This window comes from Lampetra fluviatilis, chromosome 30, assembly GCF_964198595.1.
Source record: "Lampetra fluviatilis chromosome 30, kcLamFluv1.1, whole genome shotgun sequence".
In the NCBI taxonomy this organism is placed as follows: Eukaryota; Metazoa; Chordata; class Hyperoartia; order Petromyzontiformes; family Petromyzontidae; genus Lampetra; species Lampetra fluviatilis.
In genome coordinates, this window is record NC_136304.1 from 3452693 (window position 1) to 3473287 (window position 20595).

The following is a 20595-nucleotide window of genomic DNA, read 5'->3' on the forward strand; positions in this document are numbered from 1 at the left end:
GACCATACTTCCCTACGCTGGTCAGCGCTGGCTCGTAAAGAGGAGCGGGGGGGGGGGGTAAGGGGGGGGGGAAGCTCAAAATAGATTCCGGTAATCACTCGCCACTGATGCTAGCCGTGCCCTTACCCCACCCCCAGCTCTCCGCCCTGACAAATTGCCACAATTCAGGGTGGCAATTCAGTTAAAAACGAAAAATAAATCTCTGACTGGTTTCTGAACGCCGTTGTTGTGGCCACGCGGCAGCGGCGCTGGCGGCCACTTGCAGCTGCGGAGAGGTCGTGTGAGCCCATTACACACGACCCAAACGTATGGGAGCAAATTTTGATTTAAAGCTTTCGTGACTGCAGGGATTCATATTCTTGGTTCTTTCGGTAAAGTCACGTAAAAGGGAAATAATAATCCTTACACAAGCGATTTGACACCTGCAGAGCGAGGGATCGATATTAAATGATTAATCGACGCACCCTTACACCCCTCTATATATTTGACCGCGACCTCCCGGTCATTCGCCGCACCCCCGCGTGTTGTCCGGATGAATGGGGAGCGTTTGGCGACGTGACGCTAAAATTAATCAACAAACGCTGGGACAGAGACTAAAAAGCCGGGTGGACCCCACGCTGCCGTTGGCGCTCGACAGCACAAACTACGGTGCCGCCGCCACCGCCACCACCGCCGGAGAGGGGATCGGGAGATGCGGCCGGCCCCGACCATGGCGGCTACATGGACTGGCGCATCGTGAGACCAAGAGAGATGGCCACAGGCGAGCGGTTGGTGGAGGCCCTCATCCAGCAGTGGAAAGATCAGGGATGACAATGATCACGGTGATGATGCACGCACAGGAGTTCGAACATTTATTTTCTTTAGAACTGGGTGGCCAGCACTACGCCGGGCCGCCTTTGTCTCCCCCAGTGCTAATATTTACAAACCGCGCCAGGCACTCACGTGAGGCTGAGCCGATCAAGGGGAGGGGCCCCAGCACCGGCGCAGATAACCATCACCGGCGTCGGTGGCCGCGAGCGTGAATCGAACTCGGGCAGCCGGGCTCGTCGTGCGCGCGGCACGCCAACCGCTGCACGACTACCACGCGCGCACCAGGCGTGAACCACCCTCCCACACAGCGGGCCCACCTCTCGTCGCAGTAGGTGAACTTCATGTCCATGGCGTGGCGCGTCAGGAAGGTGCGGCTGTCGAGCGGCGTCTCGATGCTGGCCGGGTGCGGGATCGGCGAGCAGAGCAGCACCAGGCAGCTGCCGGCCGGGATTGACGACGCCCTGGGCACCGACGGTGCTCCGAGAAATGCGCGAGGCGATGCCTGTTGCTGCTGCTGCTGATGATGATGATGAAGCTGCTGCTGCTGCTGCTGCTGTTGGTGTTGTTGATGCTGCTGCCTCTGTTGTTGTTGCTGCTCCATCCCGTCCGGGAATGACCCCGAGGGGTCACCGCACACGCGCATGTGACCCGTGCAGTGCAGGACCTGCGTGGTGGTGCACGCGCGCAGACGAATTAATGAAGGAATCTGCCAGATTTTCTCGTTGCTCCCCGTTGTATGTACGTACGTACGTTGAACTTCTTTCGCACCGTACGTAGCCAACCGTGCTCATTGAAGGTGCCGGGGGGGAGAAGGGGGGGAAGAAAACTAAACAAAATTTCGCTAACAATAAATTACCAGCCGTAACGCCCACACGTTCCCCCATATCTGCCACTCCAAATACTTGCATGTGAATTTTTTTGTTTACGTGTCAACGTATTTTTTACACATCCCATTAACCACACGGCCTTCTGGGCATGCACCTCTTCAGCAAGCATTGGTTTAACGCTCGAAAACTCTGGACGGGTTTCGACATGCAGTGTCTCATCAGCAACCAGGCTTGCCGAAACCAACTGCCCGATGCTTAGAGGCACGGACCCCTCTCGGGGGTCCTCTCACGACGTCGAAAGATAACCGTTAGCGTCGTCGTAAGAGGACCCGTAGAAAAGTCCACGCGACCACGAGAAGAGAGACACGCACACCTCCGAATATACAACAGGCGTCAGGGCGAGGATCGAACCCTCGCCACCAAAGAAGAAGAATCGCCACTCGCGATGGAGGAGGAGGAGGGGGGGGAGACGACACTGGGAGGGCGGGGGAACGCCGCTAATCTAAGCCAGGCGTGCGTTAGCGAGGGTCTGGCGTCTGCAGGGCAGCGCGCCGCCCCGGACAGAATCTCATTAGGGCCCCGCAGACCGCGCTCAATTAGCGCGGCTCGCACGGACACACCTGCTCGCTGGACGCTCAGCCTCAACGGCAACTTTAACCCGAGACACAAACCCAAGTCTCACCGTGAAACTTTGACGCCAGCACCGTGGACCGTGCTCAATTGGCGCGGCTCGCTCTCCGGCACCTGCCGCTGTGCATCAAACCGAATGTGAGCCCTAAATGTTCACCCCGAAACCCACTGATAACCCTACCCTGACCCCTAACTCTAAATGCAACTGTTAACCATAGGCCAAAGGCCAAAGCTTAAAGCCAACTGTAACAAAACCCTAAACCCAAGACTGGCCCTAAACTTTAACTCTATGCTAAATCATTGCCTTAACCCTAAACTCATCCCTAACCACAACTCCGTGTTCCTAACCCTGACGCAACGTATAATCTAACGCCTAACACTGGCCCTATCTCCAACCCTAACACTGCCACTCAACCCGAATGCTAAACCCAGCCCCAACCTTAACTTTATCCCTAACCCCAAGCCTAACTCTAGCTCCTAACCCTACCCTAATCCCAGCCATAACTCTAACCACACCCTAACCCTCAATTCATTGCTGCCCCAGTACCAATGGGAAACAGCTGATGGGCTACCCGAGGCCCCCCGATAGCAACCACTGATTGAGTTTCCAGCCACCGCGCACGCACGATACCTTCATGAAGACAATTCAATTACATTTCATCGTAATTCACTGCCGCTTATTTCTTTCGCTAGGCGGGAGCCTACCGTGGATGAACAGGGACCTTCATACCAGTGGTGTTTGTGCGGTTGGCATGGGCCCTTGGTGGAAGGAATGAAATGGGGCTGGGGGGGGGGGGCTGCGAGTGGGGGGGGCAGGTGAGGGGGGGGGGGATTTAAGAAGTTTGCACCGTTGTTTCAGCCGCCCCGACGTCGCGACGACGAAACCAGCGACCTCCAGATACCCGCCCGTGCGGCGGGTTCACCGTTACCCCGCGGCAGTGCCCGGTGGGGCCGGGCGGTGGAGTGGTGACGCACGAGGGGGCGGAGTGGGGGGCGTCCGGGCCGTCCGTACCTTCCACGTGGCCGACTTGAGGTTGACGGTTTTGCCGCGGCTGGTGATGGTGCACTTCATTCGGACGAAGAAGTCCCTCTCCGTGCCAGCGTCCGCACCCTTCCTGGCAGCGCCTGTGGGGGTGGCAAACGGTCGACGCGGAACACAACCGGGGGGGTTCCGTTTCACGTTCGTTCCGACGACGACTCCTCGCTGCTCCGATCCTCGACCGAACGTGCCCTCTCGACGATTCTCGACGCCCTTCGTGGCCACATCGCGGCTGCCCCAGGCCCCTTGCGTAGGCCGACTCGGCGAAAAGATTCTGACGTGTGCCGCTGTGGGTCAGGGTCAGCGCGGCGGTGGAGGGGACAGGCCGGGCGTGCTTCTGGACACACTTGGACACTGGCAGTGTTCGTTGACGAAGGAGTCGTCGGCAATTCTGGAAAATGGCTTGATGAGGATGCTTGTAATCACCGGCGAAGCGTCACAGTACTCTAATTGTAAATGTTGTGGGCTTACTCTCCGACACACCGCTGTGCTCAACTAGTAGCTAATGGACACGTTGTGTTTACGTCACAAAACTTGCTGATTAGCTGTGTTGGGTGTTGGCAGGTGTAACGACGACGCATTTATATTTACACGATCTTACTCAATTCCGTCACCAGCCTGGGCCAAGGACCACCACCATCTCCCCTCGTGGCCATGACGAGTCCGGCACAAGCCCGTTTCATTCTCTCAACGATCGATGAGATGTCTCTGTTTTGTGAATCAATGTGTGCTCCTCTTCGAATGAAATCCCAAGCGCGCGCCTCTCAGGGCTCACACTTTTCATCTTTTGTTCCGGTTCTTTTGTCGACGCTAATGTCCCCTGTGCTGGGAGCGGCTACCTACACACCTCGTTATGCCTCTAGCTGCTATTATCTATATACAAGCACTCACATAAGGTGGAACCATCCGTATGGAAAATGAAAGGAAAAAAAAGAGATAACCGAGTTTGTTTGGCACGTGATGAACTCTCTGTGGGGCACGGTCCTTCAAATCGATTTCAGAGGTAGTCCTGCTGATGCCATCTCTGACACAAGGTGATCCACTGCTGGCTGCAGATGTCTGCATTAACATTGCATCATCTCGTTGCACGATGCTCGCGGCATAACTGGAATGTAATTGGGGGGTGAGGGGGGTGGGAAGCAAATATCTTAACAAAAAGGGTGAAGTAGTAGGTTTTTACCCTTTAAACTGGTACAAAACTGACACCTTTATACAAGGCATCATGTTTGCAATAACCGCAACACAAGCAGTCAAAATGCAAACAAAAAGAAACAACTCTGATAATGGTAATGATATGCACTGTCCTTGAAGTTGATTGGTCCACAGTTGTAAGCCTTTTTGGCGTCATCTGGTCCAACACCAATGGAGACTAGGCTCTAAGGAAAGCTGTCTCGGGTGTGGACCAATCAACTTCAAGGACAGTGCATATCATTACCATTATCAGAGTTGTTTCTTTTTGTTTGCATTTTGACTGCTTGTGTTGCGGTTATTGCAAACATGATGCCTTGTATAAAGGTGTCAGTTTTGTACCAGTTTAAAGGGTAAAAACCTACTACTATATTTTGCCACTGGTAAAGGAGGTCTCAAAGTGTAAAAGGGTGAAACTGTCTAAATAAATCAAGGCTATGTCGTCTTGGCCCGGGGTGTTGGGTTATATTTATGCAGTGTCATTCTTTGAATGTCATTGTTTATATATATTATTATTGAATAAAGGGCAGTAATACATCACCTCCATTCACCTCTGGGTGTGAGACCATATATATATCAGCCCTTTGTCAATCCACGGCTGGATGGAGGCCTCCTCTAAACGTACATTCATGCACTGTGGTTCTTACTTAGCTATTGGTCTGTTACGAGTTTATTATTTAGAGGTCGCGCGATCAGATTATTTGGCCGCTGTAGAATGTCCACTTCGTTGAGCTATCGGTCGTGATGGCCAGGGGGTGGGGGTGGAGGGGGGCCGGGGGGTGGGGGTGGAGGGGGTGGGGGTGGAGGGGGGCCGGGGGGTGGGGGTGGAGGGGGGCGGAGGGGGGCAGGGGGTGGGGGTGGAGGGGGGCCGGGGGTGGAGGGGGTGGAGGGGGTGGGGGTGGAGGGGGGCAGGGGGGTGGGGGGCCGGGGGGGCAGGGTGGGGGGCGGTGCTAAATCCTGCCCGCTATGCCCCCATCGACCGTTGTCATCGTCGTCGGTGTGACAGCGGTGAGGAAACAAAACGATAAACCGTGTTAGAAAAAATGCCGTCAACGGTGTCCCGGTGTGCAAGATGTTACACAGAAGGACCTCATTACAGGGAACTTGTGTTCGAGATTTGAGGGGAGAAATAAAATAAAAAAATCAAATAAAACAAAGTTAGCCGTCTCGCTGCTGCGACTTCCGATGACGACGCTGACGAGGCTGCTGCTCACTGCTGTTGCCAATGATGATGAAGACGATGACGACGATGATGATGTTCATTAAAAACAAGTCACGTCTCGTACACCAGGGTCAACAACGCACGGCGCGCGGATATAAAAAATCAATACGGTGTAAAATAACAAACCAGTCGTCCGTGGCGTTAACATTCGACGCAATTTAATTGCCGGAGGAGACGGCACAGAAATCGCACATGTTAAAATAACCCCCGCTAAGGTAAACAAGCCTCACGTGTTTTTTTTTCAATGCTCCATCAACAGGTTTGTCGCGTCGCCATGGCAACACCGCCGTCACCTTGACAACGTCAAAAAATCTCCGTTCCGTCGCCAGGCAACCGCGTCAATTACCGTGTCCACGTCACAGGGCCACAGTGAAGTGGTCGTCGGCTCGTTCGAACGTGTGGGACACACACTCACACGCACTCACTCACACACACTCACACACAAAGAAGAAGAACCCCCGTATAGCCTTTAACAGACTGTTGGGGCAAGTGCTGTTAGCGAGCACCTATGAAGGCCGGAACGGTACACGAGGGGGTGGGTGGCCAGCACCACGCCCGACCGCCTTTGTCTCCCTAGTGGCGATGTTTACACACCGCACCAGGTACTCATTTAAGGCTGAGTCGACCTAGGGGAGGCCCGGGACCGGTTTTTGTGTGAGTGTGCGTGAGCGCACACACACTCACACACATGCGCGAGGACACTCAGGGAGACAAAGGCGGTCGGGCGTGGTGCTGGCCACCTACCCCCTCGTGTACCGTTCAGGCCTTTATAGCTGCTCGCTAACAGCACTTGCCCTTACAGTCTATTAAGGCTATGCGGGGGATCTTTGTCTTTGTATTTGTGCTCACATATTAATTATCTCAGCGTTGCAGGGAGAGCGGTGATCTTCGGTTCGTCACGGGCTAAAAGAATTGCGCGAGAAATGAAATAAAATATAATTGTACTTGCTGTCGCTTTTAGAGGCATCATCACCATCCGCCGACGATTTTGCGCGGATTAATTTCACTTCCCGCAAATCGTGCTGCGATGCTCGCCGAAGGCCGCGTTGGTTTTGTGGATAAAATCACCTTTTGAGCCGTCGGGCTGATTGGAGAACACGTTCTTGAGAATTAATTGGCTTCCTTCGATTCTGTCTTTCTCTCAAAGGCAATGGCAGGTCCATTGCTCAAGTCCCCTCGATCCGTCCGATTCCCACTCATCCACCGCTGCCTTCACCTCTGAGCACCGCAGCTCCCTACCAGGGTTCTTGAGACATGTCTAACGAACGAGGTGCAGCCTCCATCAGTGGTGTCTTTTCGGCGACACGGTCACCAGATTCGGTTTAACAGCGCATCCCGGGAACTTATTCAATTCGACGGTCGTAATTCATCCCTGCGGTCGGCGAAGTGTAACGCAGAAATTCACAATCCCTTCTTTCACTGTGAGACCTGGCTCACCAAACATTGGATTCTTGAAACTATCCGTGCCGAGCTTCGGGTGGTTACCCTTTGAGCTAGATTTGAAGCTTTCGTGACTGCAAGGATTCATATTCTTAGGTTTTTTCGGTAAAGTCACGTAGGTAAAAAATTACAATTAATAAAAGTAAAATAAAATTAAAATAAAAATCTCGACGTTTCGGAGGCAACACAAGCTTCCGTCTTCAGGTGGAACCGTCACAGCACGATAGCTGCATCAAGTAATGATGCAATGATTTTTATTTTATTTTTATTTTACTTTTATTAATTTTAATTTTTTACCTACGTGACTTTACCGAAAAAACCTAAGAATATGTACCCTTTGAGCGTGGCGCGGAGCGGAGGGTTAGCGTGACGGGGACTTACCGCGTTTCTGCGCGAGAACCTCCCTGAGCTCCTCCTGGTCACACGGGTGGATGAACTCAAAGATGCTGTTCCCGGTCATCTCCACCTGCGTGCGGCACGGACAAGCCTGGCATGATCACCCACGGAGCGGTCCCTCTCGATCACCCACTACACCGCTATACACTACAGCGCCATGCTCGATTGCACACTCATTTCTTGCGAACAGCTTTTTGTGTTTAAATTTGTTGTCCTTCCCCCGCTCCTCCGATCGGCGTGGTTGGCTACGTACGGTGCGAGAGAAGTTCAACGTACGTACTGCCGCTTCCGGGAGGTCAAATTGAATCGGTGACCTCTGTACGGCAGGTGCAGTGAGTGATCTCGTCACACTACGGCAGCTCCCTCGCTGCTTTGCGCACAACTTTGTGATGTACAAAGTATAGACGGGCAGACAAAATGTCTCCTTCCTGTGTCTGCCTCTCAACCATACATTTTTTAAAATTCTTACACCACTCATCGGCCCCACGGCCTTCTGGGAGTGTACGATATCAGCGGCAATGAATCGACACGAGAAAACTCTATATTTCTCGATTTCGATACGCAGCGCCTCATCAGGCTCGCTTGAATCAATGCCGAATATGTATATTGTTAATACATCTCTACAATGTACGGAAGAACTTCGTGACAAGTGCTGCGACCGCCGCTACAAAGCGACAGACGGACACTGGAGAGGTAACGCGAATCGTGTCCGCGCTTTCGAGCTCCCTCGGAACGGATTCGAACAAAGTCCCCCAAACACTAAACGCGACCAAGCAACTACAGTCCGCTCTCCTATAACGGCGCGTGTAGTTCTTATAACGCGAATTAGATAGAGCACGATGACCATTTTTGGGGACACATTTTTTCATCACGCGGATGTGAATTGGATACAACGCGATTGAGTGAACGGAACGACGTCGCAGCGCGAGTAGGAATAAGCGGTCGTACGGCTGCCTCGGCGTAGCGTCGCACAAGGCAGTGGGATGCTGCTGGATGCTTCTAGATGCCACCCACGGTTCCTCGGTCTTTATCCGGCATGCGTTACGCATCTCACGTGCTATCGTGGACTGTGCTTTACCCCTCTATAATACAAATAATCTATTACAACCACGATTTTACCCCACAACGCGGTGTTCTTCGTGAACGCAACAACCCCCGTCGCGTTACAGGAGAAACGGACTGCAGATCGTTGGCCTGGCGCAACCTTCGCCCGGGGCCGTGTAGGGCCGCACGTCACGGCGCAACGCGCAGGCACGCAGACGCTCACCTGCGGCAGTCCCAGGTGCTTGCCGACGTTGTCGGACAGGTAGGTCATGTCGCCTTCGCTCGACAGGACCATCACGAAGCCCTCGAGGGCCCTCAGGGTGAGGGCATCCAGGGAGCTGCCGGATCCGCCAGCGTGGTCCTCCTCCACCTCCTCCGCCACTGCAGCAGCCGCCGCGTCGCACCGGGACAACCCTGTTTGGGAGAAACACGCAGACGACGAGGGTTGTGGACGTCCGGTCAACGTTCGGTTATCCGGTGGAAGGTGGAGGGGGGACTAAAACAGAGCTGCCACCTGCCTCTCCCCCTCCTCCCTCCCACCCGTGCACCGTACATGTGGAATCTCCCATCCTCTGGCCATCCGCGCTGCCGTGATGCTTCTCCTTCGCTTCGTGCAGGCTCAGATCGAGTCAAAACTCGAGCGCTCGTCGGATATATCCGCAGCGCCATTCACGTAGCGCAAGGGCCGTTTTTGTTTGTTTGTTTGCGAAGGTGCTGCGTTTCACATGACGGGGTTATCGTCGGCAGTGGTTTCACACGAGAGGCGGGCAGGCGAGGTTGAAATATGTGGCTTCGGCAAATTAAATCACCTGTGCGATGGGAAGCGACAGACGGACGCGGGCCATATCGCCGATTTGGACCGTGATGCTGGATTGACGTCAACGGGATCTTTAACTTTTAACGATCAAGCAGTCCGCAGGCTCACTCAGTCCAATCGACCACAACAAGCAACGTGTGCACGGGGAAGCCTCCATCCAGCAGTGGAGTGATAAAGGGTCGATATTAAAGTTATTATTGTGGTTCATTTTTTTTTACCCGTATGACACTGCTTTGTAAAAGCGGTGGTGGAGTTTTTAGCGCACTCGCTAGAAAATCGGCTACTCGAGTTCAATTCGCAACCGCCATCTATTATGCCTGTGCTGCCCTCCGTAGCCCACGACAGACCATATTCCCTGGGTCATCAGACGCACTTTCCCCCCATGTATTCGAACGCAACAGTTGGGGAATGCGTCTTATAATCCGGTAGGCGATTGCGTGCGTGTGTGTGCGATGCCGTGGGGAGTGGTAGTGTAGCGTTTAGCGCGCTACTGCGCTACAAACTCGGCAACCCGAGTTCAATTCCCGTTCACGGCCAACTCCAGTGACGATTATCTAAACCGGTTCTGGGCCTCCCCTAGGTCAACTCAGGCTCAGTTGAGTACCTGGAGCGGTGTGTAACCATCGCCACTGGGGAGACAAAGGCGGCCGGGCATGGTGCTGTCTATGCACCCCCTCATGTACCGTTCCGGCCTCCATAGGCGCTCGCTAACAGCACTTGCCCCAACAGTCCGTTAAGGCTATACAGGAGATCTTTGTCTTTTGCCTTGTGTGTGTGAAACCAGATTTGAATAACTTTGCTGGCCCCGGGCACAAGTTTGGGGTGCGTCTTCATTTCCGTCGTCTAACCCGGAGACTCCGGTAGCTCAAACGCCTCTACCATATTAGTAAACAGCCTGACGTTCATTCAGCGCGTGTACGTTGAACTCACTGGCACAAAGGTGTAATCGTCTCAATACTGGCTAAAAGGCTCCATAGTTATGAGCTCTCTTTCGCACCGTACGTGGTCAAACTGCATGGTGCTGGTTTTGCCAATCCAAGCACTATCCAGGCTCAAGCCCTTGCTGGGCTTTTGGAGAACTATAAGGATCAGGTGAATTCTGGGTTGAATGTGGTCATTGGCAAGTCACTGTGGTGACGGTGTTGCTGTTGTTGCTGTTGTTGTTGGTGTTGTTGTTGTTGCTGTTGTTGTTGTTGGTGTTGTTGCTGTTGTTGGTGTTTTGTTGCTGTTGTTGATGTTGTTGTTGTTGCTGTTGTTGCTGTTGTTGCTGCTGTTGCTGTTGGTGTTTTTGCTGTTGTTGCTGCTGTTGATGTTGCTGCTGTTGTTGGTGTTGGTGGTGTTGTTGGTGTTGTTGTTGGTGGTATTATTGCTGTTGTTGGTGTTGTTGTTGTGTTTTGTTGTTGGTGTTGTTGTTGGTGCTGTTGTTGTTGGTGTTGCTGGTGGTGTTGTTGTTGTTGGTGGTGTTGTTGCTGTTGTTGGTGTTTTTGTTGCTGTTGTTGGTGTTGTTGGTGGTGTTGTTGGTGTTGCTGTTGTTGTTGGTGTTGTTGGTGGTGTTGTTGTTGTTGCTGTTGTTGTTGGTGTTGCTGGTGGTGTTGTTGTTGCTGTTGTTGGTGTTTTTGTTGTTGTTGGTGGTGTTGTTGCTGTTGTTGGTGTTTTTGTTGCTGTTGTTGGTGTTGTTGGTGGTGTTGTTGCTGTTGTTGTTGTTGCTGCTGTCGTTGTCGCCGCTTGCACTTGGCTACCCTAAGTGGAGGCCGAGCAGTTATTTTTTTGGCTTGGCAATTAAGTGGAATTTTCTACGGAACAACACAGCGAGGCTAAACAAACAGGGCTCGGCGGCAGGATGGAGTGGGGGGTGGGGGGGGGGAGCTTCGGATGGTGGCGGGCGAGCGGCGAGCGTGCGATGAAGAAAACTGGAACGAGGGGAACGTTGCGGTGACGGGCGTGCGGGCGTGCGCCCAGTGCGTCGTGGTTGGTCGTCAGAGGCGGCTGGAGGCGACTGGCCGCCGTCCACGAACTCTTCTTTGGCGCCACGATCTGCCTTTGGTCCGGAAGCGCTAATCAGTTGGGGGCCCCCGGGTTTTTTTTGTTGCTGCTACTGCTGCTGCTGCGGCTGCGGCGCTCTTTTGCCTTTTCGTGCAAAGGAATTCGAGGCAGTTTGTATACACGCGCTTATTGTGGAACACGCGCGCGCGCGCACGCAAACGGACGCACGCGGTAGGCGCATTCGCGCACACACGCACACGATCTACTCTGTATACACACGCCGATTGTGGAACACTCACGCACGCGCCAGAGGTCGCAAACGGGTTTTGAATCCTTACCCGTACCCGGCCGCACCAGGGTCGCAAACGGGTACCCATACCCGTACCCGGCTGGGTACGGGTAGCCGGGTATCGAGTAGGGTACGGGTATCGGGTACCCGGTTGCGACCTCTGGCACGCGCCCAACACATATATACGTGCGCGCGGACGAATTGACGTACGGTACAAAGGCAAAGATACTCCAGTATAGCCTTGATAGGCTGTTGGGGCAAGTGCTGTGCTAGCGAGTGGCACCTATGAAGGCCGGCACGGTGGCACACGACGGGGTTGGGTGGGCCATCCGCACCCACGTACGGCACACGCACTCGCAGACACTGCAATTTGATTTTCTTGGGTGTGATGGAAACACGTGCAGCGGCCAATTGCCAATGTTGGGCTCTGCTAGCCACGAGAGGTCTTCAGGAGAGAGAGAAAGTTGGTGTAGTTTTGCTGTTCCTCCAACATCGAAGGAGCGCAGACCACGGCGGTTTATTCGCACGGCCAACAAATCGCACCGCTGTGGCTCGTCTTTAATGTCCCATTCATGTTTGTCACCAACTGCTGCTGCTGCTGCGATAACGAATCCCGGCAGCTCTGGGTTCACCACACGTGGCCATCAGCCATCATGGAGACCAGGGTGAAAAGGGGAGCACACAAGGGGATACATAAGGGGGGGGGGCGACTAAGGGGATAGACGCATATAATGAGTCTCATTGGGGATACGAGGTCCCAAGGGGATAGATAGGTGGCTCCGCAAGCGGTAGACAGCAGTAACGTATATATGCACGTTGAACTTCTTTACGCACTGTAGGTAGCCAAACGCGCGAATCGGAGGCGCGGGGAAAGGACAACAAACTAAACACAAAGATCAGTTTGAAATGAGCGAGTTTTCAATCTAGACGATTTAAAAGTGCACGGCTCCAGTGGCTTCCTAATATTGGAAGGAAGAGCGTTCCAGACGGCCGCAGGAGGGCATGCGAAAGCGCGCACAGCGGCGACCGTCTTTGTTCCATGGCCAGCCAAAAGCCGCCGCTGTGAGGATGACCAGAGTTCCCGTGACGGCTTACGCTCCTTGACCTCTCACGTTACGTCCTGTCAGGTCGTACGGTGTCGTCTTCTTGCTGCTGGGATTATCTCCGGCGTCAAAAATAAAGCGGTGGAGGAGTTTGCGGGGAAAAAAAACGACGTATAAGGGGGAGACGTAAGTCGGGGTCATTGCTGCTGTTCCACAAACGCAGCTGACACCCTCGTTGAGACGGAATGCTCTTTGCTTTTATACCATCCTCAACCGCTGGGCACATTTCTCTCAGGCCGATGAAGACGACTGCAACCCAGGTGCATGCTTCGTCTTATAGGACACGCGACAGTAGACATTGTATTGAGATGGGATCTGAATGCCACGAAATCTCAAGACAAAGACAAAGAACCGCCGTGTAGCCTTCACGGACTGTTGGGGCAAGTTGCTGTTATCGAGCACCTAAGAAGGCCGGCACGGCGCACCACTCCCGGCCGCCTTTGTCTTCCCCGGTGGCGATGTCCACACATCGCAGCAGGGACTCACTTGAGGGGAGGCTCAGAACCGGTTGAGATATTTGCCACTGATGTTGGCCGTGCACAGAAATGGAACTTGGGTCGCCGGGTTTGCAGCGCAATCCGCTCACCACCGTATCACCACTTGCCACATCGGTCACACACACTCACACTCACTCAGATCGACACAGGCCAATTGCAAATATCCCCCATATAGCCTTAACAGACTGTAAGGGGCAAGTGCTGTTGGGCACCTATGAAGGCCGGTAAGATACACACACACACACACAGGGATAAACACAAATTCGCACTGATGAGCATACCACATGCACACAAGACAAAGAACCCCCGTGTAGCCTGAAGAGACTTTTTGAGCAAGCGCTGCTAGCGACACACACCCGCACGCACACCAATCCAATAACGTGGAAGAACAGGCCCGAGTACTTTGTGATGGACGCAGGGCGGTGGAGGCGGTGGGAGGGGGTCGATGCCTACCCCGATGTAACCGGTGGCTTCTGTTTATGTTTTTAGAACAAGTTGTACCTCGCAGTGACTTCACGTTCAGCGGGCGGTCACACAATACCCGTCCGCGAGCGCATTCCGTCGAGCCAGCGCTCCACCGTCCCTTCGCCGAATGTTTTCCGAGTTCGCCGGTAGACCGGAGTGGGCGGCCACGCGGCTGGCAGCTATGGACGAAGCGGGAGGTAGGGAGGTATGGAGGTAGGGAGGTAGGGAGGTCTAGATGTATGGAGGTATGTTGTATGCAAGGGGCCGTCTATAGGGGGTGCGGGGGCACCGGGGAAAACATCCCCCCCCCCACCGACGCCTTCAAACTAAATCAGAAGTATTACATCAGACATCGTGATGTCAAAGCAGGGGGGGGGGGGCAAAGCGCGGGGCCCGGGGCGGTCGCCCCGATTTGCCGTGCACCCTAGAGACCGCTTTTGGGCTGCACGTTGCGGGGGAGGGGGGTGTGTGCCGCTGACACAAACAACAGATCCCGGCAGAAATTATTCCATGGTGGTTTTTTTTAATGAACGGAGCGAGGCTCCATCGGCGTCAGCGGGAGGAGGGTCGGGGTGGGAGCTGTCGGGAGCTCCACCCTCCTCCTAGATTGTTTTAAAGTTTGTTGAACATTGACTGTGTCCACTCATTGCCACCCCCTCTATCCCCACCCACAAACCCAACCGCCCACCCACAAACCCAACCGCCCACCGACCCACCCAACCACCCAACCACCCACCCAATCCCCCACCCACTCAATCACCCACCCACCCAACTATCCACCAAACGACCCACCCACCCAACCACCTACCCACCCAACCAACCAACCATCCAACCACCCACCCAACCACCCACCCAATCCCCCACCCACTCAATCACACACCCAACCAACCATCCAACTACCCACCCACTCAATCACCCACCCACCCCACCATCCAACCACCCACCGACCCAACCACCCACCCCACCTCACCTCCACTGCACCCACCGAGCCAGCGGGTTAAACATTCCTCGTCTGCACTGCGGTAGAGACCAGTGTCGCAATTATTGTAAAAAAAAAAATACTCGTGTGGCAAGGGGCCGGATGGATTGTGGCATCGCACAACCCGTGAGAGATGACGATGGCCTGGGGAGGAGGGGCGTTATAGGGGGCCTGTTTCCCAGCAGTCGATAGAACATGGTTGACGATGATATTGATTGCATAGAGAGAGAGAGAGAAATTCTCCATTTAAAGCAAGAGAACCATGATTGCAATGGGCTCATCATAATCACCATCACCAGTCAGTGATGATGACTCCAGTATGAGGTTCAATTGCACGGGACCGTCGTAAAATGTTCATGGGAAAAAAGTTGATCAACTGGTGAACTAAACATTACTATGGGAATGGCAAATGCTCATCCCCACTTAAATACCAATCCCAACTTAAGCAGCAGCAGCTGTTTAAGTTGGCAGTCGATAGAACATGGCTGACGATGACGATTATATTGATTGCATAGAGAGAGAGAGCGATTCTCCATTTAAAGCAAGAGAATCATGATTGCAATGGGCTCATCATAATCACCATCACCAGTCAGTGATGATGACTGCAGTATGAGGTTCAATTGCACGCGACCGTTGTAAAAAATGTTCATGGAAAAAAAGTTGATCAACTGGTGAACTAAACATTATTATGGGAATGGCAAATGCTCATCCCCACTTAAATACCAATCCCAACTTAAACAGCAGCAGCTGTTTAAGTTGGCAGTCGATAGAACATGGCTGACGATGACGATTATATTGATTGCATAGAGAGAGAGAGCGATTCTCCATTTAAAGCAAGAGAATCATGATTGCAATGGGCTCATCATAATCACCATCACCAGTCAGTGATGATGACTGCAGTATGAGGTTCAATTGCACGCGACCGTTGTAAAAAATGTTCATGGAAAAAAAGTTGATCAACTGGTGAACTAAACATTATTATGGGAATGGCAAATGCTCATCCCCACTTAAATACCAATCCCAACTTAAGCAGCAGCAGCTGTTTAAGTTGGCAGTCGATAGAACATGGCTGACGATGACGATTATATTGATTGCATAGAGAGAGAGAGCGATTCTCCATTTAAAGCAAGAGAATCATGATTGCAATGGGCTCATCATAATCACCATCACCAGTCAGTGATGATGACTGCAGTATGAGGTTCAATTGCACGCGACCGTTGTAAAAAATGTTCATGGAAAAAAAGTTGATCAACTGGTGAACTAAACATTATTATGGGAATGGCAAATGCTCATCCCCACTTAAATACCAATCCCAACTTAAGCAGCAGCAGCTGTTTAAGTTGGCAGTCGATAGAACATGGCTGACGATGACGATTATATTGATTGCATAGAGAGAGAGAGCGATTCCCCATTTAAAGCAAGAGAATCATGATTGCAATGGGCTCATCATAATCACCATCACCAGTCAGTGATGATGACTGCAGTATGAGGTTCAATTGCACGCGACCGTTGTAAAAAATGTTCATGGAAAAAAAGTTGATCAACTGGTGAACTAAACATTATTATGGGAATGGCAAATGCTCATCCCCACTTAAATACCAATCCCAACTTAAACAGCAGCAGCTGTTTAAGTTGGCAGTCGATAGAACATGGCTGACGATGACGATTATATTGATTGCATAGAGAGAGAGAGCGATTCTCCATTTAAAGCAAGAGAATCATGATTGCAATGGGCTCATCATAATCACCATCACCAGTCAGTGATGATGACTGCAGTATGAGGTTCAATTGCACGCGACCGTTGTAAAAAATGTTCATGGAAAAAAAGTTGATCAACTGGTGAACTAAACATTATTATGGGAATGGCAAATGCTCATCCCCACTTAAATACCAATCCCAACTTAAGCAGCAGCAGCTGTTTAAGTTGGCAGTCGATAGAACATGGCTGACGATGACGATTATATTGATTGCATAGAGAGAGAGAGCGATTCTCCATTTAAAGCAAGAGAATCATGATTGCAATGGGCTCATCATAATCACCATCACCAGTCAGTGATGATGACTGCAGTATGAGGTTCAATTGCACGCGACCGTTGTAAAAAATGTTCATGGAAAAAAAGTTGATCAACTGGTGAACTAAACATTATTATGGGAATGGCAAATGCTCATCCCCACTTAAATACCAATCCCAACTTAAGCAGCAGCAGCTGTTTAAGTTGGCAGTCGATAGAACATGGCTGACGATGACGATTATATTGATTGCATAGAGAGAGAGAGCGATTCCCCATTTAAAGCAAGAGAATCATGATTGCAATGGGCTCATCATAATCACCATCACCAGTCAGTGATGATGACTGCAGTATGAGGTTCAATTGCACGCGACCGTTGTAAAAAATGTTCATGGAAAAAAAGTTGATCAACTGGTGAACTAAACATTATTATGGGAATGGCAAATGCTCATCCCCACTTAAATACCAATCCCAACTTAAACAGCAGCAGCTGTTTAAGTTGGCAGTCGATAGAACATGGCTGACGATGACGATTATATTGATTGCATAGAGAGAGAGAGCGATTCTCCATTTAAAGCAAGAGAATCATGATTGCAATGGGCTCATCATAATCACCATCACCAGTCAGTAATGATGACTCCAGTATGAGGTTCAATTGCACGGGACCGTTGTAAAAAAATGTTCATGGGAAAAAAGTTGATCAACTGGTGAACTAAACATTATTATGGGAATGGCAAATGCTCATACCCACTTAAATACCAATCCCAACTTAAACAGCAGCAGCAACAGCAGCAGCAACAGCAGCGCACTACAGACGCCGCTAAAAATAACCACCGTAGGCGCGGGCGGCTTCGTCAAATTTCAAAAACTGTCAGTGCCTCCTCGCGAGTGCAAAATTCATTCTTGCCCTCGGGGTTAAAGGGGAATGGGTGGGGTCACGTGGGTAAGGGGGGAGGGGCACGGTGGGGGGTGGTTGAGATGGGGAGGTGTGGCAGGAGGCGTTCGGTTCCAAATACTTAGAAGAGGCCCCCAACTCACACCAGGCGTGGGGTGGCAGGGCTGGTGGGGGGGGGGGCAGACGGGATGGATAACATCACCACAACCAGGACTAACATCACCACAACCTGGACTAACATCACCACAACCAGGACTAACATCACCACAACCTGGACTAACATCACCACAACCTGGGCTAACATCACCACAACCAGTGCTAACATCACCACAACCAGGACTAACATCACCACAACCTGGGCGAACATCACCACAACCAGTGCTAACATCACCACAACCTGCACTAACATCACCACAACCTGGGTTAACATCACCACAACCTGGGCTAACATCACCACAACCTGGGCTAACATCACCACAACCTGGGTTAACATCACCACAACCTGGGCTAACATCACCACAACCTGGGCTAACATCACCACAACCTGGGTTAACATCACCACAACCTGGGCTAACATCACCACAACCTGCACTAACATCACCACAACCTGGGTTAACATCACCACAACCTGGGCTAACATCACCACAACCTGCACTAACATCACCACAACCTGGACTAACATCACCACAACCTGGACTAACATCACCACAACCTGGGCTAACATCACCACAACCAGGACTAACATCACCACAACCTGGGCTAACATCACCACAACCAGGACTAACATCACCACAACCAGTGCTAACATCACCACAACCAGGACTAACATCACCACAACCTGGGCTAACATCACCACAACCAGGACTAACATCACCACAACCTGGACTAACATCACCACAACCAGGACTAACATCACCACAACCTGGGCTAACATCACCACAACCTGGACTAACATCACCACAACCAGGACTAACATCACCACAACCTGGGCTAACATGACCACAACCTGGACTAACATCACCACAACCAGGACTAACATCACCACAACCTGGACTAACATCACCACAACCAGGACTAACATCACCACAACCTGGGCTAACATGACCACAACCTGGACTAACATCACCACAACCAGGACTAACATCACCACAACCAGGACTAACATCACCACAACCTGTGCTAACATCACCACAACCTGTGATAACATCACCACAACCAGGACTAACATCACCACAACCAGGACTAACATCACCACAACCTGTGCTAACATCACCACAACCTGTGATAACATCACCACAACCAGGACTAACATCACCACAACCAGGACTAACATCACCACAACCAGGACTAACATCACCACAACCAGGACTAACATCACCACAACCAGGACTAACATCACCACAACCTGGACTAACATCACCACAACCAGGACTAACATCACCACAACCAGGACTAACATCACCACAACCAGGACTAACATCACCACAACCAGTGATAACATCACCACAACCTGTGATAACATCACCACAACCAGGACTAACATCACCACAACCAGGACTAACATCACCACAACCAGGACTAACATCACCACAACCAGGACTAACATCACCACAACCAGGACTAACATCACCACAACCTGGACTAACATCACCACAACCAGGACTAACATCACCACAACCAGGACTAACATCACCACAACCAGGACTAACATCACCACAACCTGTGCTAACATCACCACAACCAGTGATAACATCACCACAACCAGTGATAACATCACCACAACCAGGACTAACATCACCACAACCAGGACTAACATCACCACAACCAGGACTAACATCACCACAACCTGGACTAACATCACCACAACCAGGACTAACATCACCACAACCAGGACTAACATCACCACAACCAGGACTAACATCACCACAACCTGTGATAACATCACCACAACCAGGACTAACATCACCACAACCTGGGCTAACATCACCACAACCAGGACTAACATCACCACAACCAGGACTAACATCACCACAACCTGGGCTAACATCACCACAACCTGGACTAACATCACCACAACCAGGACTAACATCACCACAACCAGGACTAACATCACCACAACCTGGACTAACATCACCACAACCAGGACTAACATCACCACAACCAGGACTAACATCACCACAACCAGGACTAACATCACCACAACCTGTGATAACATCACCACAACCAGGACTAACATCACCACAACCTGGGCTAACATCACCACAACCTGGACTAACATCACCACAACCTGTGATAACATCACCACAACCAGGACTAACATCACCACAACCTGGGCTAACATCACCACAACCAGGACTAACATCACCACAACCAGGACTAACATCACCACAACCAGTGATAACATCACCACAACCAGGACTAACATCACCACAACCAGGACTAACATCACCACAACCTGGGCTAACATCACCACAACCAGGACTAACATCACCACAACCAGGACTAACATCACCACAACCTGTGCTAACATCACCACAACCAGTGCTAACATCACCACAACCAGGACTAACATCACCACAACCTGGACTAACATCACCACAACCAGGACTAACATCACCACAACCAGTGCTAACATCACCACAACCTGGGCTAACATCACCACAACCTGGGCTAACATCACCACAACCTGGGCTAACATCACCACAACCTGGGCTAACATCACCACAACCAGTGCTAACATCACCACAACCTGGACTAACATCACCACAACCTGGGCTAACATCACCACAACCAGTGCTAACATCACCACAACCAGTGCTAACATCACCACAACCTGGGCTAACATCACCACAACCTGGGCTAACATCACCACAACCTGGGCTAACATCACCACAACCTGGGCTAACATCACCACAACCAGTGCTAACATCACCACAACCTGGGCTAACATCACCACAACCTG

General features: G+C 51.7%; 1 protein-coding gene across 4 annotated transcripts in view; it reads right to left on the bottom strand.

Annotated features, from left to right (window-relative positions):
* The window catches only part of LOC144943138 (hypoxia-inducible factor 1-alpha-like), an 83284-nt gene that overhangs the window by 33440 nt on the left and 29249 nt on the right, over positions 1-20595 (bottom strand). For all 4 annotated transcript variants that reach the window (XM_078870344.1, XM_078870345.1, XM_078870343.1 and 1 more), the window contains exons 3-6: positions 8820-9010; positions 7538-7622; positions 3280-3392; positions 1128-1474 (exon numbers count right to left, since the gene is read on the bottom strand). In XM_078870344.1, the coding sequence (XP_078726470.1) occupies positions 1128-1474; positions 3280-3392; positions 7538-7622; positions 8820-9010 (736 nt within the window). The remainder of the gene's footprint in view (positions 1-1127; positions 1475-3279; positions 3393-7537; positions 7623-8819; positions 9011-20595) is intronic.